The sequence below is a fragment of the Anser anser genome (assembly GCF_964211835.1).
Source record: "Anser anser genome assembly, chromosome: 5".
NCBI classification, from domain to species: Eukaryota; Metazoa; Chordata; class Aves; order Anseriformes; family Anatidae; genus Anser; species Anser anser.
Window position 1 is genome coordinate 17276834 of NC_139725.1, and position 25032 is coordinate 17301865.

Sequence of the window (25032 nt, forward strand, 5' to 3'; positions counted from 1 at the left end):
AGCCCCACCACAGATGCCTCGTGTGATCATATTACTGTGCTTTCCTTGGCTTCAGCTTTCTTTATCTGTTAATGATTACTAATGCTCTCCTATCCCATGGGAATGCTGCAGGCATCCATAATTTATGTTTCCATGCTACTCAGACGCTAAGGAGATGGGTACCTGAAGACATATACTGATCAGCAGCTTTCCAAATAAGTAAACTGCTTGTGAAGGAGCATCATAAAAAAAGCACAACGTATCAATATCAAAAGCCCACAGCCATATCTTGAATAATTTATTCCTCGGTAGTAAACAAGCGAAGTCGTATGCAGAAATCCTTGAGCAGGTATGCAGCTAAAACCCAGTTCAGGGATTGTGATTCAGAAACAAGCACCCCCCTGTAACACACCAACCTCACCTCCCCGAGCCCCCGCCTGCCCAACTACCAACAAGACTGCTTGCACAGTGACTCTAGAGGTAAGTGAGCCCCTGAATCTAGTAAATTCAAGTCATTTTACATCCAGAAGCTAACTGCCTTCTTTTATTTGCGCTCACTGGGGCTCGATAAGAACCCCTGCTATGGTGTTAATTTTTGGTTTTCTGTTGCACGCGTACATACCTACATTCACTTGTGTTTAATGCTGGGCGTGCTTTGGAGGAGAAAGGAACAACCTGGGAAGCTTGTTTAAAAACAGACTAGGAATCTGTATGTTTCACCTTCTCCAAAACAATTTCGCCCTGGAAACATGCAATGACTAGCTCGTCCTATAGCTGCTTACACCGAGGGTTTAATTTTGACAGCTGAGCTTGCTCTCACTCCAGGCGCTCTCTAACCAAAATATTCACTACAGCATTTCAATAGCACATTTTTTTCCAGAACAGGCCAACACAGTCCTTCCAATCTGAACCAACACTGGAATACTTCCTAAAACTGTGCCAAGTTCAGTTTCTTACAGGAATACGGTCGCTTGAAATGCTCGAGTCTGCAAATCTGGCCCTTGCTGGTACAACGAGCTGGGTGTTTGAAAAGGTGGAAAGAGGGCTCTGCTTCCCAAAAGGCACTTTCCCTTTGACTTATCTCCTACCAGACGTGCTTCCTGCCCAAAACAGAAATAATCACCACATATTTCAGAAGCCTAAGTCACGCAGGTTTAATTTTAACAGGATCTGACAGGCCTTATGCAGGTCTCTTCGGGCTCTATACAGACCCAGAGGAAGTCACATTGATTGCTTCTTAAATGGGAAAGTCTGCTCACCGAGGTGGGCAGTCTAATTCTGCAACTGTTGATGAGCAAACAAATGAAGCAGAAGCACTGCAGGGAAAAAATCCGCTAAACCATGCTTTACAGGCTGAACACAGCTTCCTCTTGAGACCACTTCCAAGGAGCAGCGGCAGTCACTAGGCAAGCAGTTCCAGACTCAGCCTTGGTTAGGGCAAGAATATCCTGCCAGTGATCAGGACTGCTTTTTGTATTTTCAGATTTTATTTCACTCAGCTAATTGGCTATTAAGCTCCAATAAGGTGGACATTTATCTCCAGATAACACAAGAAAATTGGAAAGTAAGCAGCCTGAGGCTACGCTGAAGACTGTTAACCAAATAGCAAGCCAGAGCTCCATTAAAACAATTCATCAGAAAGCCTATATAGTCCCTTGGCAGATTTTCAAGGATCCCATTAGAAATTTTAAGGACACCCAATCCGATTAGAATCTGAACTCTACCTCATGTAGCAGTCATTAGTAAGTAGAGAGTCCTTAACTTTGAAAGCTTGAAAGTTGCTGTCTCTACTATGGATAGTCTGTGCAAGAACAGCAGGAACTTCCTAGCTTGTATAAAAGGTGAGCCTGATGACCAGGTATAGCTGTGCAAACCAATGTCATCAAGTACACCCCTAAATCTGGGTGGTCCCTGTTCACGTAACTAAGAGACAAATGCCGGTAATACCTTACCTCAGGAGAGCAAACATCCAGGAACTCTGACTCAGGAGTTCTCCACGAAATATCTACTAGTATCTTAGCTGTTGCAAAGGACAGGCATTTCAAAAGATCACATGAAGCTGCAGTGCAAAGAGGAAAGTATACTATAAAATATTTTGTTTCTACATTTTATGAAAATTGGAAGGAGGAAGAAAAATTGTGCTCTTATCCTTAATGGACACGTAATTCAAGTATGAAATAAGGTCACTGCAACTGTTCTGGACTCTCTTTTGGAAGATAAAGGTTGCAACTGAAAAATGCTTCTAAAAAGCCAAAATGTGATGCTGTCAGCAATCCTTACGGGAAAAAAGGAGCTGACAACATCACTCTACCTCAAACTTGCAATTCAGAAGCTAACACCCCTCACAGAAGATTTTTAGGGTTTAACTGGTACTGCCAATTTGTGAGTTTATAAAGTTTATAAATAACACTAGAAAGTCTACCCGCAATGTCATTTTCGTCTTTTGTTACTCTGTTAGTCACACAGATCTTTGGCCAGAAGCACACTCCCGATTTGTTCTTTGCACCTGGTGGTTCTTTCTTCAAGAAGCAAAAAGGAATTGGTTCCTGAAGCTCACGCACTGCTCGCAGATCAGCAGTGGAGTCCTCAGACTGACTGTAGATGGACAAATGGACTTGTGGTTTGGTTTTGAGCTCAGAGCCTGAAAAATTACAGGGCATCCTTTTTCTCTCACTTTCATGCTTGCTGACATCCAAAGCCGGTACATCCACAAGATTGAAAATGCCAAACAAGTGGAGGCAGATCTGACCTTTTCAGAAGGGGCCAGCAAACAAAAATTTCTTAGAGAACGTAAATTAGAATTCCAACAGGACCTGATTAAATAAAGGGCAGGTTTAACATGCAAGACCTCAGTTACATGGTAAAGTGAGTGCTCTATTCATTTAAAAGTTCAACATGTTTTTGTTTTTGCTTTAATACAATTCTACCTGTTATTCCAGAGAGGCTTTTATTTTGGTCACAATCCTGCACTTGAAATTCAGCCAGCACTTCATTAAGACACATAACTAACATCAGCCACGTGGATTTTTTTGGGCCCTCTCCACCTTCTTTCCACCTTTCAAAAGGTTGTCTTAAAAGAAAAAAAAAAGAAGCCTATTTTGAGTTTGAATAGACTGCAATCAACACAAACACACTGCTGTTGCTTCTGTTAGCCAATTTTGAATTATGCCTAATTAGTTTAATGACATAGTCTTTTAAAACTGATTAAGCCGTAAGTACAGTTCTTCCAGACTCCAGGATTTGCCAAGCGCCGTTTGCATTCTGCCAGCCTGAGCGGATCTCGATCTCAGCGTCTGTATTGTGTCTTCCCGGCTACCCAAACGAGCAAAGCTGTAGACTCTGTTTCATAACGTGCCAAGTCCCCGATAAGGCATGTTTCTTATCATTGTTAGGTCATGGAAGGTTGTCGGATCCCCAGCCCCAAGATCAGCATCCTGAAAAATCTCAGGGAGCCCCCAACTCCTCAGGTCGATAGCCGCTCTCCTCAAGACAAAACGCACGTGGTACAGGTTCCAGTTAGACCAAGTATTTGCTTTAGTGGCCTGCACTCCCACCCGGCTCTGGAAACTGCCTGTTTTCAGCCCTAGCCACAAGAACAACTTGTGCCATTGACAGGAGACCGGTTAGCAAGCTGGAGGAGTTATTTTGCCTTTGAAGTTCATTGTCATTGCTGCAACGTGTTTCCTTCCGAGGTTTTAAGTGCCGAGTCTATTAATTTATCTATCCACGAAGAACTGATGTGCTTTGGCACATCAAGCAAAGCAGGGATTCTCTGCATATTTAACAGCCCGAGGAAGCGGTCTAGCACATTTTGTATCAGTCTCTCCAGCAGTGCTGACGTTCACAAAACATTGAGCCATTTAGACACGCACACCTTGTGTTGTGTGGCAAGTAAATATTAACTGAACTTCATAACTAATCACTGAGAAATTCATTAATCTGCTCAAGAGGCACTATGCACCTGTCAAACCGCGTCGAGAAGCCAGGGAGAGCAAGGCCCCGCAGCCTGCTCTGAGCAAACACCACCTTCCCCAGCCACAGCCGGAGCTCCGCGCAGCCTGTGCCTTCACAAAGCGCTGGATAAGGGGAAGGACGGATAAAAAAGAGCAAGTTCAGCGCCATAAGCTCATGCTGTGTGTCAAAGGCTCCTGTATCAGCGATATCACGTTCCACTGAATGCGCAACGTGAGATCCAAATCAAGATGCAGATGAAGCGGAGCACGGCCTGGTAAAGGCGGTGTCTCGACGTGCTGCTCGCTACCAACACGAACTGGGACACCGGTGTGCAGCCACAGAGGCAGCGGGGTGCAGAGCACTAGGAGGCAAGGGAAAGAGGACAACTCCGAGCTGCAAGGTTGGCCTATAGAAGCACACAGCCCTCCTACGTTTACAATCCTAGCACGTAGGTATAGGAACAAGAAGCGTATGTGTCAGCTTTTCATTTATAAGCAAGTACAGAGTCAGAGGCATGAGGAGGAAGCCCGTGCCTAGAACTAGCACCAACAGGTACAATTTTGGGTGAAGTCATGAGGCACAAAGGAAAAAAGACAATGGGGTACCAAGGTACATGTAGGAGAGAGGTAAGAAGATTCAGGGACGGAGAGAAGCAAAGGGAGACTAAGTCATCAAAATGCTGCTACAGAACAAGAAAACGGGGATACAGGAAGAGAAAGAAAGGGAAAAAAGTTTTAATCTGACAAGAAACGGATTCACAATCTAAGAAATAGCAGCTACGCTTAGCCGCAGAGCGCTAGCTAAGCTTATAGAAAGACGTAGCCCCTGACATAACTTCCCCTGGCGTCAGGAGAACAGCAGCAGAACGCCAGAAGGCTGCATTGCAGCCCCCAAACTCAGAAACACAACCGTGGGGGCAATGGCCACGCTCCCTGCGAAGGGAGCCAGAGGGCACCAGCCGCAGGGTCAGCACGGGGCGCTGCTGCACAGCAGGCCGCCCACAGAGCCCTCCGGGCAAGCAACAGTGCTACCAGTTGCCAGCTCTTGCTCTGCCTAAGAGGAAAACAACGTGTGACTTGCCAATTGTATGGATTTTCATAATTGTGTCATGGTGTTTATATCGTGTTTCATGTTATGCTAAACCTGAAACTCTTCTGTTTGAAGAATCGTAATGACTAATGAAGAATCTTTACTGTAACAGCAACAACAAAAAAAAAAAGAAGAGAAAGGAAAAACAGGAATTACCTGAGAAAAATTCGTAGTGTTGAGTAAACTACTTACGTTGTACCCAACTCCTACCAGCTGTACAGAACATGTCAAGGAGAAGAGCTATTTTGAACTTTAGAAACATGTCTGTAGTTATCTGCAGCATGTAGCTCCTGACAAAAATTAGGGATCCACAGTGCTAATAGCTTGAAGGAAGGCTGGGAAGAAAAAAATGGTTTCCAAAAACAAAAACAACAACCCGTGTCAAAGTCACGCTGCAGTCAGGCGCGCAGCCCGGAGAACAAGGTGCTGCTCTACGAGCCAGAGGAGCTCTGCCCAGCACAGCGCCAGCCTTCCACCGACACAGATTTGGCTGGCAACGGGGCTCTGCCGGGAGCTGTAAGTGTCATCTTAATTGCTCATAATTTAGCTAATAAATTTGTGCAAAATATATAAAGCAAGAAGAAAGACTCCACGGAATGAAAGAAACAGGGCAGGAAGGAGAAAGCGATACTCAGCAGGCAGAATTCACACTTCGATATTTAATGGGACTGCAACCTACTTGCTACAGTAACCTTGCTGTACTTTATCAAAAACAGATAAAAACCACTCAAGAAAACGTTACTTAAAATTGAACTCTTTGTCCCATAAACGCGGTTATTTCAAAATACACCTCATCTAACCTACCTTGACTGGTCCAATCGGTTTCCATCTGATATTTGCAATAAAAAGAACCCAGAACCAAAGAAAAAACAAATCTCCATTTATTCTTCCCCCTCATAATAAGCCATCTCAAATACGAAAATGTCTGCTGAGAGGATGAAAGGTAACATCACAACACCAGAGACTCACGGCAAGGTGTGGAACCTGGGGACTTTTTCTTTAATTTAAAGAAGAAAGAAATCAGGATCTCTGCTAAAGAGAAAAAAAAAAAAGATACACCACTAAAAATTGAGTAATTGTATTTTGGGCCCTACTGAAAAAATGGTATTTCAAAACACAACAGCACACTTTAATCATCTGCAGCCTAAGCACTTCACAATCGTTAATAAATTAAGCCTCACAGGCCACCTGAGAGGTACAATACCCATTTTAAAACGGGAATGCCCTGGCTAAGAGGCGTTCAGGAGCTCCCCGATCTGGCTAAGAGGCATGATCTGCCAGGGGTTCCCCAGCCCCTAACCCTAACTGATGCTGCACACCTGGGTGAAGGCTCACCCTCACAGAAGAGATGATTTTAGCAGAGTGCCACTGCCACATCACTCTACCTCGGTTCCCTGTTCACCTGGAGGTGTATCACTTAGTGACTCACACAGCTGCTTACTCACACACAAAGCAGCTCTACTTGGTGTGTTTTAATTGTGCCCAAGTTCACAGCTGGTCAGGCCATCGCAGGAGGAAGGCTCAAGAAATGCAATAGAGAAGGTCCTGACCAGCAACCCTCCTGCAAGTCGCTTCCATTTTTATTTCACTCACCCGGGCCACGCGGGTTACCTACCACATTACTCCCCAGCCCCTCCACACACTTCTCACCCTACCAGGAAGCCTCTCTCTTTGCTCTCAGGCTTTGAAGGGCATGTTTCTGTGCGCCGCAGCTAAACCAGAGATCTAACTCCACAGGTTTCTCTGCAATCAAGATACGGCTATCTGTGCAGGCAGCTGAGAACAAGAATGAACAAAGAGAGCAGTGGCTCTGTTTAGAAACCTCCTCGCTACCTCAACATGTGCAAATTAAAATACACGCAAACGTACACCAAAACCAATTAGCATTACATCATCTTCTTTCCCTGAAAAGGACTCTTCTGACCTGATAGACAACACTGCATGCGACGTAAGGCTTGCTCGAACTGGCTCTTAATCTGACAGGTTTACTGTGCAAGAGGATCCATGAAAAAAAAAAAAAAGCAGACTCAGACAACATGATCAAGTTACTGCAGCTTAACAAGTTTTTACATGTCAAATAAGTATCTGGATACACAATCTCAGTCCACGCCAAAAGCAGTGTAAAACTCACAGACAATCTTTCATTCATCATGTATAAGTTAAAAGTTTCATTAGAAGAGATGTTAATTTAGTTAAATGTTTTTCTGCAGAACCGTTTGCCTTTTTTTTTTTTTTTATAAAGGCATACAAGCTCCCCCTCAAAAATTCTTCAGCATTCAGTAAATTTACGATAAACTGATTATACTAATGGCTGACTATAAAATTACCTTCAGCCATGATCTACTTACATTTCAGGCAAAGGGCAGTCTGTCATTCAGTTTTTCATTTTAGAGACACTTCAAAATGCATCTCATCATTAAAACTGGTTTCACTTGAAATATTCCATTCTGCATCTTAGCATATCTTGTTAGGAGATCTTGCCAGAGCAGGAGAGTTTTGCTTTAATATTTAAAAAGACAAAAAACAAAACAAAACCAAAAGAAAAGCAACCAGATACTAAGATATAGATTTTTTTTTTCCTTCCTCATCTTCAAAACCTACCTGTTGACAATGAAATTGTTTCCAAGTTCAGGCTCTGAAGACACCAGTTTAAATACTCATCGCAGAGTGCCTGCCACCAAAGGTAGGAAGGACATCCACAGCTTGTCTGCAACAGGTAGGGCAACCGAACAATGACAGCCTCCAAGGCTTCCTACCAGTTCATAAAAGTCACCACGTGGCTTCCACAACAGAAATACTGAAATTTAAAGCACGGCTGTCATCACTACAGACCTCACACTCGAGATTTTTCAGGCCTGCTACATTACTGCATTTCTGGCTGCACAGACAGCAACCACAGGACAGGGTGTCACAGAAGCTATTCTGCCAAGATTTATTGGCTTAAACAAACAAACAAAAAACAGAAACCAAAATCTGTCCCCAGGTGATAAATTAATTTTGCATCAGTCCTTCCCAGACCACTGCCCTGAAACAGAGGGATGCCTGAACCTCTGCTCGTTCCACCATCACTGCCTAACAAACCATCACCTGCTACACAGTCTTCCAGATTTACAGCAAAGGGGGGAGCCATTTTATTCCTCACCTGGTAGATAATCAACATGCAAATGGAAGTAGGATGCCAGATTACTGCTGTCACAACAAACGTGTTATACTATCACCATGAATTTTTTTCATCCAAAGAGCTTGCTAGCCTCTTGGTGCAACAGGCTCTGCCGACTGATGGTAAGCTGAAACATTTTATTTCCCATTTGTACAAAAGGTGCATTTTTACAATCTACTTCACAGTTAACAAGCTCCACTTCCTATCCCAATATGTGACTGCAACGTTGCAGCCACACTTTCAGCCTCCCAAGCCCAGGCAGCTGAGGCTACTGCTGAGACCGCGCTGTCGCATGCAGGGCGGCTGGAAGCTCCTGGGCCCTGCAACTCCCCACAGCCCAGCAGCAACGGGAAACTTACAAAACTCTAGTCAAGGACAGGTCCTTTCCCTGCCACTGTCAGAAGTCCCTGACATTAACGTGAAATGCACAAAATAATCATCTACTTACTTGAGTCCTTGCATCAAAAACTGTACTTACAAGAGTAGAGCCTGGCAACTGTTTGTACCCCAAAAGCAAAGGGAGCAGAGACAGATTTTGCAGCACACAGTGGTTTGGACAGCAACAGAAGGAGTAGGGTACCAGTTGTCTAAAAAGAAGTCTTTAGACACCAAACGCCCCATGACCAGCAAGTGACCTGAGAGAACCTGCCTGTGGGCCCTATCTCCTGCTGGAAATCCCAGGCATCCTCCACAGAAGGGGCATGGAGCTTGTCACCACGATAGCACCTCCAACTGCTCTCACCATGACTGCCGGCAGGTTTACTCCTCCAGCAAATACCCATTGCCTCTTGTGTAACACCTCTCTTCTATTGGTTTGCCAAGCTGGAAGTTTCTTGACTTGCCAAAGCTGCTACAAGAATCCTTGTTCGTCTCTCACGTACCCATGCGCTACACCACTCTGCGGCTTCCCTACGTAATGAAAGAGGAAAACGCTGGTTATTGACTCACTAGTCCCGGTCTGAGAGTTTTTAAGAGGACTGTATGAAGAATTTGAAATGAATGTACTGTATGCACAGGACAGATGTGTCTCCAAGTACGGAGAAATCTAGGTATTTCCTTCGTAGCAGATGGAAGTTTTAAGCTAGTGGCCATTACACAATGCAGAATACGGATAGGGTAATATTATTCTTCAGCAGCTTTCCACCCCTACTTGGTTTTGGGGATGTTGTTTCTTTTCCAAGCTGTTGAGATGTAGTGGCAAATTGTGACGACAGCACACGTGGCCCTGCACGTTTACGCTTTGTGTAGAACAAGGTCTGGATGCCAACAGCATTAGTTCAAAAGACTGGGGGGAGCAGGACGAAAAAGCCTCCCCCTAAAGCAGGGCAGGTTGAGTGCATTTTAAGAGGTATAATATCTATACTAGGTATTTAGAAAGGTCTTCGCAATGGACTGTGACATCCCGGAGACCACACGTCAGAATTCCAGCTGTGCACTGCATCCTGACTCCCCGGCCTGCTGAAGACTGACATTTGTAAGACTACTTCATACCTAAAACAGGAACGAGTTTTGCAGTTGCCAGAAGAAACGCAATCTTCCTTTTCAGCTCTCTTTGTAATCACACTTTTTAGAAGCAGTTCATTCAGCTAAGTGTGTGTGACTCCTGCCATCACTTCCCTCCCCAACAGACAACGCACTCACGGATGCCTGTTTCCCAACTAAATGCTCTACACCAACTTAACCTGATAGTGTTGTTACAGCCTAGGCCGGTAACGGGAACCCTTACAGGATCTAACCCACAACCAGGAACCCCCGAGCGGACACGGAGCCAACGTAAAGCACTGGGAACGGGGTCAGAGCACGGCACAAAGAAGGCAGCGGGAGGGGATCGGAGCCGAGCACTACCTGGGTACACAGGCAAACAGCACAGAGAGATGAAAGAGCCTGGGTGTGCTCGCATGTGAGAGCTTGATGGGACTTGAAATGAGGTGGGGAGTGGAAAAAGAAAGCAAGGCAGGCGAGGGGCTCCTGCACTGGGAGCAGAGGTTGCAGCTGCAGATCAACAATCTCTTTCTAATCAGTCCTCAATAAAATTAAACCAGCCCTGTGTAAGTTCACACTACGTATCGTGACAAGATAAAACCTTTCCCATGCAGATAAGGTCTTTCAGGAGCAAAAGCAGTATTTGATCCAACTATATTATTGAGAAAAAAGATGCAAATGAAGTATTGAACTTTGCCTTGCAAATCTTCACTGACACAAACCAAGTCACCAGTTATTTCTGCAAGCTAACAGGAACAATTGTTTAGGCAGAGACTTGAATCAGCGTTTATTTTCTGTTAACTGAAATTGATCCCCAGGGCTTCAAAGTTTCCGATCTGTACCCAAAACAGACTCAAAAGGAAAGAAATACTTTCAGGAGTTATCAAAACTAAAATTCAAAACAGAGTGAAGGCTGGGCAAAGACAAACTAATTCTCCCTGTGGGAAGGTTACAGGGGTGCCAAAACATACAGAGGAAGAAACATTTTTAAAAAATCCCCAAAGACTCAATACTTCGGTCTTCAAAGGAAAAAGCGAATGCATTTAAGAAGTTTCAGAAAACTCTTTGAATCTGCCCCAAAGTAAGCCAGGGACTCTGGTTAAATAACTGCAGCCTGACTCTTGTGCAAGAGCATCGGATCGGCGTGCAGACGGAACACAGCGCTGACTTCCAGATGAGAAACAGGTCTTCGTGGCCAGGGCCCGAGGGGAAGGCGGACGAGAACACGGGCTGGGGGCGCCTGGGAAGCCTTCCTCCGTTCAGACAGGGCTCTGGTAGCACGGAGCCCTCCGTGTTAACCTGAGGGTGATACCGCACGCAAATCCCTTCAGCACATGGAAGCGCGTACCTTGCTATGAATAATTGGGTGAAATTTTGGCAGCGTTTCTGTAGTCTAATGGAACTTAATAAGGAAGAAGGCAACACAACACAGATAAACAAAGCCAGGCTTTGCCTGAAGGCTTCCAAATAAGGCACTGCTGGGATAATTTTGAGGAGAGACCCGAACCTACACGACAGTTAGGCACACAGAGCATCTGAGGCTCGCAGTTATGCAATTTCAGAAGTGCAACTTCTACCGCACCTCTTCTCCTTCCAGACATCTCAACCGGACCCGGTTTGAAGTTTTACTGTAGGAGCTGTGAAACTTCAAAGCTCTGCATGACAACAAACATCCTTCAAAAAAACGAAACAGAGCTTTACAACCAGGGTTTTACCCACTGCGAGGGGCAGCTCCGAGCACGCAAACAGGCTGCCCGCGCCTGCTGGGCAGCCGCCGGCCACGAGCCCGCCGCGGGAGCGGCTCACACCTGCAGCAGAGCCGGGCAGGACACCCGCGGACCCCCCCCCCCCCCCGTGACAGCCACCCCCGGAGAGCACCGCCCGAGCAAAGCGGGGCCGGGTCCCGGGGCACCACCGTCCCGCCGGGCAGCCCCCCGGCACGGCCCAGACCCGCACAGCCCGGCCCCCCCGGCTCGGCCCGCCCGGGGGAGGAGAGGGGAGGGGAGGGAAGGGGAGGGGAGGCCGGCGGCCCCCGGCCCGGCCCGCCAGGCGCCGCCGGGAGGCGGGAGGCCCCGGCGCCCTCCCCCGCCGCGCCGAGCCCACGCCGCCCCCCGCGCCCGCACTCACCCGCCGAGCCCAGCAGCAGCCACAGCAGCCACATGGCCCCGGCGCCGGCCGCTCCGCGAACTTCGGGGGCTGCTCCGCCGGCCCGGCCCCCACGGAGCCTGCGGCCGGGGCGGCGGGCGGGGAGGCGGCGGCGGCGGCAGGGCCCGGGGGCGGCGCCCGCTGCCGCCCCGCCCCGCCGGGCTCCCCGGCCCCGCCGAGGCCGCCCCGCCGAGGCCCCGAGGGCCCCGCTCCGCACCTGCCCCGCGGGGCCGCCGCCGGCCGCGGGGAGCCGGGAGGGAGCCCCCGGCACGGCGCGGGTCCGGAGGGCCGCGGCCCTGCGCCAGGCTGCCCGCAGCGCCGCTTCCCTCACGCGGCCTCTCCCGGCCGCTTGAACCAGAGATGCACAGAAGGGTGAACGTTGGGGAAAGACCCCCAAGATCATCGGGTCCAACCGGCCCCCTCCCACCAGTGTCACCCGCTAACCCACGTCCCTAAGCACCACGTCCAAGGCACCTTCCTCTCCACGGCCCCCTCCCACCACTTCCACGTGTGTGCCCCTCACACCTTCGCCCCCCAGTTGTGAAACAGACGTTTTCATTACAGCCAGCCAAACAGAGCTACCCATGAGGTTTAATGCCCTCATAAAACTCAGAAACCTATGTAGGAAACTTCCAATTGTGTTTCCAGTGTATGGGCCCAATCCTCACCCCGGTTGCCTTCGATAGGAGGAGGCGCAGGCCTTCCTTTAAGGAACATTAGTTTTCACTACATAATGACCGAAAGCGAAGAAGCCCACATTAGCTTGTGAGCCATTCTGCTTTTATGGGAAAATCGCTGTCTCTTCATTAAGTGGTACCTTTTTGTTGTAAAGTATTCCCCCGTGTGCGGCAAGTACATAAGTAGATCTGCGTGTGTACAGAATAAAGTTTAACTCTCTAAAAAGCTCTCGGCCTGTATTTAATGGCTGAGGAGAAGGGCTTAGCGCATACGTTACGTTAGCTAAGAATTAAAGCCAGTTCATAGCAGTAAAAAGCTGCCAAATGATTTCTAAAACTGTGCTCAGCTAATCTGCACAAAAATACCCTCTCAGGCAGGATTCTTAAAAGTTGTATTTAATGAAGTCAGAGGAGCTTGTGGAGATTTATTGATAAGAATTTCACATCTTTTAAAAGGATGAATGCAATTTTTTATTCAAAACAAGAGTTTCTTCTGAATATCTACACCTCGCTTCTGTTAGCTGGGTAATGGTGTTTTAACCCCTAGCAGCTAACCCCCAGGGGGAAGTCTGCCTGGGACCTGGTTTCCAGCAGCCGGGGCGAGCTGGAGGAGCGCTTTCTGACCTCCGAGGGACACGGCATCCCTCCGTCTGGCAGGACTCGATCCCCAGCCCCTGTCCCCCCGGCAGGGGTTCCCCACGTGCCCACCCAGCGAGCGTGATCCCACCGTTCAGCTGGCTGCTGCCAGCTCGCCCTGGCCAACAAGAGGGAGGCAGAGGCTCCATATGCAGCAAGGGGAGTTAGAAGCGAAGCAAGGTGGGCGGGTGTCTCCTGGGCAGTTACTGAAAAGCAAGATCTTCCGGTTCACTAAGATTAAGTGGGAAGCTCGGGGGCTGTAAATGTAAAGGGTCTAAAGCCAGCTAAAGGGTCCGGTCTGACTCCTAGTTACCTTGTGGGTGTTAGGTTACATGATTAAAGTGTAATCGCTAGAAGCACAAAGATCCAGCGGGAGCCCTGGTAACCTTGTCAGTGAAAACCAAGCACACCAAATTGGCTACTCCAAAGCACGTCAGAGAAGACTGATTAGACCTTGTTTGTTGCCTCCTGTGAAGCCTGCCAAGATGAGTCAACCAAGAAACTGTCTCTCAGATGCCTTGCAAACTAAAGGTGGTTATTGCCTACGTGTAGGGCACAATATGGGATGCAGTGGGACCAGCATTTGGGAACATGCAAGACCTAATACCGTGTTTAGGGCAAGGACCAAAGAGTGTAACAGGGAGGGATTGAGGTGGATCAAGGGACAAAAAGCATGGGAAAGTAAAGGGGAAAGCAGATGAAAGAGGCTAGTCAGGTGTTGCTAAGCCCTATGTTGGATCACCGCAGCCTACCCTGTATTCTCCATAAAACCTATTTCTAGCTATCTTAAGTGTACATGCACTGTCAGTTCTGAGGGTACGTGTGAACACTAGCAAACTAAACTAGATTAGCTAGCGAGCAAGATAAGAGGTCTGAATATCTGTAACTGAGTGGGACCACAAACTCAGGGCAACAGGCATCAGTGCCCTGATTACCTTCACATGAACTGCTTTCGTGTCACCAGGATGGATTTCTGGTTTCGTACCTGCAAGCAAGATGCGATCCCAGAGCAAGTCGCCTTGAGCAAGTCGCTCTTGTCAACCCATGCTCTGACTCGTGCTGAGACTACAGGCCACCTACACCACAGAGATACTGCAAAGATAAATGAATAATTTTAGGTTGCTCAGAATGTGGTTAGGTTCTGAATGCCTAACAGTAATGTAGGGTACCAGCAGAGAAAGATGATCAGAACAAACAAGGAAATACACTCTGAAAAAAGATTCTTTCCTTCCTTTTATTAGCTTCGCAGTAAATTATGCCAGAGTAATGAAGAGCTGTGCTTGGCCTGTGGTCTTGGCAAGATCCATTATGAGAGAGCCACTTATTGTAGCTTTGTGCATGACGACTAAAGGCTAGAAAGGGGAATTTTCTTCAGAGCCAAGCTTGTCAGAGAAGCTCATTTATATTAGCACAACTGCTACCAGCCAAAGTTTTTGGTGCTTCCTTCACTGCTCTAAAAGATGTGGGGTTTGTGCTGCTGGCATTTCATTTCCAAATGCCTTCTGCAATGAAATTACCTTCTGCAATGAAATTATCAGTCCTCTACTTTATAAACACCCCAACCTCTCTGAATAAGTCAGGCGTTCTCTCAGTAAACTCTCTGTTAAAGCTTGGGTGTCTGATGACAGTAAAATAGGTGTGAGGATATTTGGCTTTGGCATCAACTTCATCCTCCAATCTACTGTGCTGCAAAGGGTCAGATATTTAAGCTTAGTATTGCAAGCCTGCCACCAAGATTGTGGGATTTAAACCCCCTTTAGCTACTTATCCTTTTGAGATGCCTGCATGAAAGGTATCAGATAACTTAAAGGGTTTCCCACCATAAAATTATGCAGGTATTTATTGAAATATAGCTAATGACTGCTGATTATTAACTGAAAGACAACTCTCTTTAGGTTATAGCAGACTATGGAGTGTCTTCATCTCATATTGGCAGATGTGCCAGTCCTTACTCTGAGGGACAAAGGATTAATTGTAAATACGTTGCAGAGGATCTGCATCTCCACGAGCACCTGACCTCTCCAGGAGCTAAGGAGGTAACGGTACTCTGCACGTTGTAAGCTGAAGCTCAGATTTTTTTCATTTCTCCTTCTAAGCAGCTCTGTATACAACTCATATTTAATTTCACAATCATTCTTGTAACCTAGCAGTTGATTTTTTAGGGCGTTTGGACTGTTTTGAGGCACAGGAGCAAAATGCAATAACGTCTGTAGATGCAATCTAAACTTGCTGACTTCAATCTGGAAATAGTGCTTTGAAAAAAAATTAATTCTAGTCATTTATATTTGTCATGCCCACTGACAGGATTGATGAAAATGATGATGAAAATTCAGGAATGTGTTAATTAAGGATAAAAATTTGTAATAATATATTGCAATGTTTTGTATATGACTGAATGCCATTTAGAAAGCCAGAGAGTTTGGCACTGTGCTTAGCAACAGCTTTTGATGGATTCAAAATAATAGTAATCCCGTTTTTAATATATTGCTGCAAAATGATAAATGTAGATCCAAATACATTTATCAATTTGTCATCACCATTAACACCTATCAAGTTAAACAGGAGTATTAGCATATCACCCTTTATCCATCTATCCATTAGGATTCATCTCCATTATGGCTTTGGAGTGTTTTGATCTTTAGCTCTGCATCAAGCTTGAAGCTCTCCTGAATATTGCAACATTATTCTCTTTAGAAAACAGAGCTGGAGATCAGTTTTCAGAGGAGGAGTCAGAATAAGCATTCAGATTCCCTCGTATCACTCATATGCTTCTCTCATAACACCTTAACATGCAAAAATTGTATGCCTTGATACATTGGTACCCATCACAAAAGTAAGAAACCATTTTCAGATACGCAATTCCACTGGCAGCCTTCTCAGAAAAGCAAACCCAACCACAACAAAGCTCAAAGAGAGCAACAGGCTTCCCCATCCCCTGCATATTGTGGATAGCAGAGCCCACGGCCGCAGGAGGCACCTGGATGTACCTGTCCTTGAGCCCCAGAAGCGCCAGGCTTGGGGGCAGGCACCGCTGGGGCGCCGTGCCCGGCCTGCCTGCTCCCGGAGCACTGCCTGAGACATGCACATGGTTAACGCCAGCTCTGGTCTCTGCAGATCCGACCTGCTCTATTTTCTGTGTGTGGAGAGAGTTTTAATGAGCATCCAGAAAAAGTGTGTTATGGCAGACCCGATCTGGGATGTTCTGCTTGTACAAATTAAGCTAGCTTAAGTGCTAACCTCCCTTCTTCCTCTCCCTGAGCCCCCAGGCTGTGGGCTCCGCACGTTAGAAAATGCACAGAAACTGCAGCACTCCTTGCTCTCCAATAGCTGCTGGGCTTTCTGTCCCAGTGCGATGGAAAGGGAAGGCCCCGAAGCTCTGGCTCTTTCCTTTTCATTTTATTCCTCGCACATCACCCATCTGCAAAGAGCCCCCTGCTGCGCAGCTCCCACTTGGCCCGCGCCGCGGTTGTAATGGCATTCTCTGTTTGTGACTCAGGAATTACGGATGGAAAAGGCGTGTTAGGTCAGTTTGTCCGTGCCCTTGACGGCGCAGAGGTTGTTCTCTTCTGCACAATCTTCCCATCTCCTGCCTAGGCCCCTCTTACAGGCCTGCACGGAGGGGCTGCCCCCTGTGCTCCAGGAGATGGGAGTCCCCCACGCTCTGCCGGGCCTCCTCCACCTGCCTCCCATCTGGCCTTCGCTGCTGATGGTGGGACCTGGGGTGGGCCAAGGCCCTTCTCCTCGTCTTTTCTGTGCCAAGGGCATAACCGTGGGCCTCACAACTTCAGCCCCGTCCTTCTGCCCTTCCTTAGCACAAACTGCGTCCATGCTGGCACGATTGCTCCACAGTTAACGACACAGGCTGCACTGGGTTTTGAGCTCTCCCCTGCTGCCAAAGCCATGGCGGGGAGCTGAGCACCATGCCAGCAGCAGTGCATCCCAGGGCACTGCCCAACAGCAGGGCAAGGGGCTTAGCTCATCGCTCTGCCCACCGTGATGGCAGCTCTCAAGTATTACTGAATGATGTCTACTTTTTACCTCATAACACTAAAGACGTGGGATCCCTCCCCAGGCTGTATCATTCAGGCAGGACGCAGCTGGCTTCCCTTCTCCCCACTTCACTCTGAGCGATGTTAAATTTAATCTGGAACATTTTCAGAGCAGTTCTCCCCCTCCTCTGCCCTGCCCACCCCCCATGTATGTGGCTGCCCCAGTCTGTCCAGACAATTCCACACCCCTACACCACTTTCTCAAGCCCAGCAAACTCCCAATTTCAGCAACTCTGACGCAAAGGACAAAGCTCAAAATCAGAAATGATGATGCAAAGTTGTAATGCCTGTTATACCTTTTAATCCTCCTCTGGAGCAGCAGGGACTACCCTAACAGATTCAATTGCAATATAAAAGCACTTTCAAAAAAGTGCCTCCTTGCCATTCTACATATTTATAAATGTACATATAAATTGGGCGGTTCTGTAGTTACAGTTTCTAGCTACAAAGCCAGACAGAGGTCTTCTTGTTTGCGAGCTCCTCTTGTTCACGAGCTCCTCACCCCCACCCCTCTCACCGCCTCAGCTCGCAGTTTTATTATACTTGACCTTCTGAGGAGTTGTATCTTCTGGAAGGACTGATTAGAAATCCATTGTGTTTGCAGGCTTTTTTTTTTTTTAATTCAAAAAGTAATTTTGTTTCTTTGATGTGAATTTTATTCATTACCTAACGTGTCAATATTTTCAGCTAATGATTTTAAAATAAGTAATCATAGACAGGAAGTGGAACAGCAGGATGATTATGTGGTTCCCACTTCTTCTGATCACCTCCCGGACAATTAGCATATCAATACTTTCCATTAATATAATGGGCAGTGTGTGAAATTTCCAGCCTGCTTCCAGAATCCAAAGTAGGTGAAGACAAGCAAACAGAGAGGATTATTTGGCAGTAAAGTAGATAATCAATAAATGAATGCCCAGATCAATACACATCCCCTAGCAGGACCACAGCAGTTTAGCTCCAATTTTCCCTTAAAGAGGTTTTAACAAATAAATAACAAAAGGCAAATCGATATGTCTGGATGATGACAATTTGGTTCAATTTGCAGGAAAATGCCATAAAACTGCATTACGTGTGTAAATCCCCAGCTAAAGCAAAATGTTACACCACCTATCTATGCCACCTGAAGGTCTGACAGCTTAATTCATGGCACTGGTTTAACACCTGTTTTAAAAGCAGAGTGTCTCTCGTTGCTCCAGGTCCTGAAAAAACACATCATGAAAGCCTCTTTTTATGTGCAGATGTGGGATTTTTATTTTTTTTAATATTTTCTCAAAATATTTGTTCTATCTATCTCACACTGATGTCTTTGTATACAGGGTAGAGGGAACGTAGCAAGAAGCAGAGAAGTCATTAAAAATACAAGGCTGGGAGGGAATGAAATAGCCAGGATCCTAAAACCTTCACGGGAAAATAAGACCTAAGCTAAACTGCATTTTCTGAATGCTAGATCTTAAATTTATTCTTTTGGAATTGAAGCCTGAGGTCCTTAATCAGACCAACCTCCCAGGAGCTTGAAAGATGGTCTTGACCACAAAGGGACTTCAAGATTAGATAAGGGGTGAAAAAGGGAACCCATCTTAGCTCTTCAAAGCCCTCCTGAAATGCAAGGCAACAAGATGATGGGAGAAAGGCATTTTTATGGTGTTTGCAGTTCCTAACTGGAAACCCTGCTGGTATTTTTTAAATTGTGAATTTAGTCATTTTGTGTTTGCTAACAAGAGTAAATTGAATGTTTGCTTACATCAAAATGTTCAGAACGCTCTATTTTTAAGCGGCAAAAGGCACTTTGAGTTTGTCCAAAGGTTAGCCTTTTCAATGTCTATTGCTCTTCACAGATAACGTCCTTCTAGAAAGCACTTCTAGGGTTCACCTGGCTTTTAAAATATCTGCTTCAGGATGAGCTAGATCTCTAGGCTTGCCTATTTCTCTCCACTGAATGTTTAAGAAGTCTAGCTGTTGTGGAAACAACTGCTCTGGAAATGTCTTGAGCAGTGAGGGGATGAATCCCTCGCAGCGTGACCACTCACGCATTTACAGTCAGACCTGCGACTGCCCATGCCTGGAAGGAATCACATCCCCTTTACTTCGCTGCCATCCTCCTGGGGCAGGAGGGGTGCCCAAACTGGGGCTCAGATCACTTCTGCTGCCCCTGAGGTGCGGCTGGCTGGCAGAGATGCAGCAGTGTGTCAGTGTAGTGGGGCACAACGAGCAGTCGGCACCCTGGGCAGTGCAGGAGACCCAGCAGAAATTTATGATCCGCGCTGGAACTTGTCCGGATTTCTCTGGTATTCTGAAGTGTGAAGGAGTCTCTGGTTATTACAAGGACTTCTGAATGACATGTCATTTGGGGGGCATGGGACAGAGGGAAGACTTCAGTGCTTGTAGCATTGTCAGTGTGGTGGCTCTAATAGCACTGATTTGAGGAAAGTGCACCTCCCATTTCCTTGCCACAACTTCTGAAAACTTTGAGTCTTGCTGAGAAATGAGCTGGCTAAACAGAGTTGAACAAGTAAGATCACATCCCAAGCTTGTATGGCCAGAGTTGTGATAGAAGGGCCAGCAACACTGCGTCTCTGTGGTCCTACTGCCAACAGAGGAAGCAGAGTAACAGCTGAAGGAATCTGGCCCAGCAGACCGGTTGTCTCACCCAGACTGCATGCAGTATAGGCACAGCTATAGCATGGATTTAGATATGGGATATTCTTCACATACCTTTTTAGTCTTTGTTGCTTGTTTGTGATCAATGCAGGGAGTTGGTAGGGAGTAAGACCCCAAATTGTAACGTGAAATTGTTCTTATTTTACACAAGAGAGCAATGGCATATTGAAACACTCACTTTGATGGTTTCCTTGGTCTGCAGGGAGTGCTCAGTAAAAGCTTTCTGCTATGTCTGGATCGACATAACTGGGATTGTTGGTCCCATATGAATTGAGCCAGGAAGTACTGCAGTATGGAGATGGTCCAGATAGGAAAGCAAATGTCACTGACGGGCAAGATCTAATTTCAGTGTTAGGCTAACGATGTGACTGATGCTGAGCCAGTAGGAAATGATTATGGCCTAGATTAGATTACACATGCAATGTCAGAAGAGCCCTTCCCCACCCCTCACCCCCCTGCCCTCGTGCATCCCTGCCCTTCCCCACCGCGCTCTAGAGAACAGCAGCCCCTTGCCTCTCTTCCCTCATGCTCTTCTCAGTGCAGGTAGAGAGCTGTATAAGCAATTACAGGCTCCATAACAGTGTTCCATCAGCCACCTTCCCTCGCCCTCTCCTGAAATCTCATTAAAGAAAAAAAGAAAAAAAAGAAAAGGAAAACCTGTCTGTATGGAAATCCAAAGTGACCTCTCCTGCGCATGCATTGGTATTTGTTTCACACAGCAGAAGCACAAAGGGGTTCTCAGGTCCAGGGGCTGCTGGGAGCATCAGCAGGGCTGACAGCGAAACATGATGGTGCTGCAAACCAGAATCCACAGCAGCGCAGTCGCACCTGAAACTCTCCTGCCAGCAGATTCACCTGGCCTGTGCGTCTCCCCTGCAAAAGCCTCTGCTTCTTCTCTGTGCAACAAAAGGAGCAAGCGTGTGCTCCATTGCAGGACAGCTTATGTTTGTGAAATGTGCTGTGGTGTCCTTGTCTCACTGACTAAGAGAGAAGCTGTGCTTGCCCATACTCCAGCCAGAGTTAACGGAGCCCTGTGCAAAGCCACTCATGAGGTCTGGGACACCAAGATGAAGCTCACAGTACACAAGGCATCACGTAAGACCATCCAGCTGACCTCTAGAGACAAGGTACAGCTTTCATGGGTGTAGAGAAAGACCACAGAAGCACTGCTAGAGAAGCTGTTGCTCCAGTTTTACAGTATTTTATTTTTCATATAAAACCAGTGCAAATTTGGATCTGAGCACAAAATGTCCCCAAAGTCTAAAGGGTTCACTTTTTTTAGAAGCTGGGGCTAACGCTCATGAAATACTTTCATTACTGCTTGTATTACACTTACAGTCCTGCGCTAGATGTTGCACAAATACCTAGCATGTGCTTTTCCTGCCTTTACATGGCCATCGGGCTGATTGATTTGGGTTATTTGTTAACTGCTGAGCGCTTATTTATTCAGTGTACTATTAGAAACCTCTTAAGGGTGACTACAGTGCCATATAGGCATTCCTCTGGGTTAGCTTGTAAAAATTAAGTGACATAAACAGGGAGCACTGCCCTGAGCTTGCAAACATTAAAGGAAGTCAGGCCCTAGTGGAGCTGTTTGAAATACTGGCAGCTGGACCTGCTGGGATGGCATGAAAATGGGAACTATCTTTATTAATCCTCACCTCAAAGCCTCATGTCTGAGTCAGTCAGTTCTTCTTTCTAAATTTGACATTATTAATGGCTAAATTGCAACTCACACGGAGATGTGGCAAGTCAAATTAGACTGGCCCAAAACCAACTAAGAAGTGTCATTTAAAAGATAGCCATCCCTACTCCGATTTCTGCACAAAATGGAAGCTCCAGGTTAGGAACACATTTGAATACAAGTTTCTACGGTATACAACCAATCAGAATTATAAATTATAGAAAATGGATGGGTAAAGAAAAATAAAGTTGGGAAAACTCTAGGGCAAACAGAGTTGAAGACTCTAAAATGAGGAAAAAATTGTAAAAGTATTTTTTCAAGAGTGAGAGGGATCCTAGCAACAGCATTAGTTGATCATGACAAATCTCCTGTCTTCATCTCACACTAATGCAGGAGGGCATAAATTTTTGCTATTTGTACAGAGGAGGAAGGAGTTCATGAATTGATCCCACATCAGGTCTGTTACAATACTTTAAAGCAGGTGGTAACTGAACAGGAAGCAAGGCAACAAGGACACAAACAAGCAGCTATTAACATCAGACAACTTAAAATCACCACGTCAAGCCAACTTCTGTCCAGCATGTTATAATAGACCTTGCATCAATCCCATCCCAAATAAAACCTAAAAGAGTTAAACCAATGCTTACGGTCTGCCCTTCTGCTCTGAAGCAGGAGCTAGAGTTTCCAAGTCCTCCACACCAGAGGCATATGGCCTATATGCAAAGACGTACCAAAGGCACTTACGAGCTTCCAAGAAATCCTTCTGGGAGAGGGACACACTCAAAAGATTGTAACACTCCATTAACAAAATTCTTTCCTGCAGCATGTAGGATTGAAAAAATCTTTTCCACTATGATATTACTTTTTGCCCTTAACTCTTACCTCCTCCACCTCCCTTTTGGTAGCGCTATCAGGGAATTCTTCAGAGCATCTGCGATTCATATTTAGTAGTCTGTCTTCCTGAGTGTCATCGCAGGGAGTCACTGAGGAAAATCCCCACAGGAAACATTAGAGAAATGCAAAAGCAGACACCTGGAAAAAACCAAGATGGTTATTAAAAACGGAGAAGACACCTTTGAATTTAACCTGCATCCAGAGGAGAGAGGGGGACTTCAACCAGGAATGGGAAAACAATTTTGCGCTGTAAGACTAGCCCAAAATGTCTCGGCCTTGGCAGAGTACTGGAGTGCTGGCAACCCTTTCCAGCACGAGTTATATTAGTTAACCAAAAGGATATCCTATTCCATTCATTTTCCTTCTCGTGAGCCAAAAGCTAACCCCAGCGTTTCTTTGCAATCGCTTCCCCTTTATTCTCTGTCTGTTTGGACGATAGCTCCCCGGTGTGCTAGCACTGTGCTCGGCCCCAGGAAGACCTCACTCGTGACCGAGGCCTCTGTGCGATGCCGTTACGACAGACGTGTTTGGGAGCACAGCCCAACGTGTGCCTGAGGTAATCAGACAGCCTTTCTGCTCCCGGGGAGCCAGACGGTCATCTTCCCCCGTAGCCGGGTGCTCTTCAGCAGGAGGTCTCAGGTGGCCGAAGCCCATAAAAGTGGAGAAGCCGATCCCTCCCTGATGGGAGGAAAGGGGCTGCGGGACACCAGCTCCGGGAGGACAACTGGAGACCGAAGCAGCACCCCAAGTCCCACCTGGTCCATCCCACGGCAGGGCAGCAGGGAGATAACCAGAGGACAGCCATCAGCCCCTGCCCCTGCTTCATCTCGCAGGGCTTAACACTGTTCTCAACTTGACGAGCCTATGTACGAGGCACTGCTGGTCTTTCTGTAACAGGCATTATGTTATTATAAGCATTTATCTAAGGCACCCAGCATCTACACGCTGTTATTAGAGAGCAGTTAAGGTCAGACAAGTGATTAGTTAACAATAGTTTTCTGACTCAGCTTACGTGCCTTGTTTGTCTCTATTCAAAACGATTCGGTTTGCCGACAGTCATATAATTTTCTGCTAGGTAATCCCGAACATGCGAGTGTTTGGCCATGAAATCTTTTCTAAAATTATTAGAAGCTGAAGGCTGAGTTATTGTTCTCCAAGAGAGCCTTTTCCTTAGCACGCTCCCTCTGAGCTTGGGGTCTTAGTGATCTCCCATGCTATCCTTTGCAAGCACACTCAGTTCTGCGTAGCTCCTAAAGCTCAACTGATTAACAGAGTCAATTAGTAAAATTTACATAACACTGCGGATTTAAGGCATTTTGTTTCTGTATGCATTTTGCTCTGATCCACAGATACTGTATTTATTTGACAGGCAGTACCCCGAGCTGCCTATTTGGGATTCTTCTATGTGGACATAAACGAGGCAAGTTAAACATGAGCAAACACAGTGATACTCATCTGGATTGCCCGAGTCCAGCCTCCTGCAAAAGCATCAGTCATTTTCAATGTCAGACTGAGAATCTTACGTTTGTTTTGACTATGTTAGGAGAACAATGTCTCCTTATCCCAGTACTCTACTAGTAAAAATAAATGCCTATAGCAGGGAGGAAAAATATTGTCCTTGATTTCATATCCCATCCAATGCAATTATTTTCTTTTCATTTTAAGGCTTGTTTCTTTCTGTCTCCTTCCTTTTTTCCTATTAGCCTTTTCCAGTAAACAACAGAGGGCTTGCGAGGTTAGCAGAGATTATTTTTTTTTGCTTTAGGAAGGGCACATCAGCACAGTACCTCAGCAGACACAGATGTGTGCGGCTGCTCAGAGCACCACACCGCCAGCCCCAGCAGCCAGAGCGCTCCCCACCGAGGACACTGCCCTCCTGCGCCCCAGGAAAGCCCCAGAAACCCTGCACAGAACAGCCTTTCTGGCCCTAAATACATGTAAATTCAACTCAGGGAAACAACCCCTTTGCAGCAACCACATAGGGCAGCTCACACAATCCAACACAGAGTAGCAGGCTTGTTACATGCCCAACACCTCCACTTTTAATAATTCTCCCGAACATCTTGGCCAAAAACTACACCCCCTGAAAAAATTAAATGCCATTAGAACACCCAATACGTTTATGGAGCTGTGCTGCTCACGCTGTCCTGCTTTTCTCTCTAGGGGTATGTTTACCATCCTCTGCACGGACCAGCTCTGCTCCCCAGCTCCGAGCTGGGGTCCTGCAAAGACCCACTGGAACCGTCCCAGCAGATACATTCACGACGCCCCCTACACGTGTTTGGAGAGGACAGCCATCTCTCCAGCCAGGGGAAGGCAGTCGGAACGGCTAAATTATGGGACTTCAAAGCTTCCCCCGCATTGTAAATCCCCAGCACAGCAGCTGCGGGCATTGTACTGGTGAGCAAAACCGATCGGTCTCATTTAATCACGTCACACCTCATTTGTGCCGCAAGTGTCACGGAGCTGGTCACAACAAGGTTAACGGGCTTCGGTGCGTCACCACGGGTAATCGGATTAAGCGGGCAGCTGCCCGGTGGCTGCCCTGACCACATCCACCCTGGGGCACTGGTCTTCACCGTTTGTGCTGGGATTGCCAGTCTGGTGTCGGGGTGGGAAGGG

At 46.7% G+C, this 25032-nt stretch overlaps 1 protein-coding gene across 4 annotated transcripts in view; it reads right to left on the bottom strand.

The window, feature by feature from the left end:
• Nucleotides 1-22548, bottom strand: part of LDLRAD3 (low density lipoprotein receptor class A domain containing 3) — a 121447-nt gene extending 98899 nt beyond the window's left edge. For 2 of the 4 annotated variants that reach the window (XM_083837385.1, XM_083837387.1), the window contains exon 1: nt 11792-11933. In XM_083837385.1, coding sequence (XP_083693511.1) covers nt 11792-11825 — 34 coding nt within the window. In that variant the 5' untranslated portion in view covers nt 11826-11933. Of the gene's footprint in view, nt 1-11246; nt 11339-11791; nt 11934-22398 lie in introns of those variants that run through there. The other 2 variants (XM_083837386.1, XM_083837388.1) reach the window with 2 other exon arrangements.
• Between the last annotated feature and the right edge of the window lie 2484 nt (nt 22549-25032).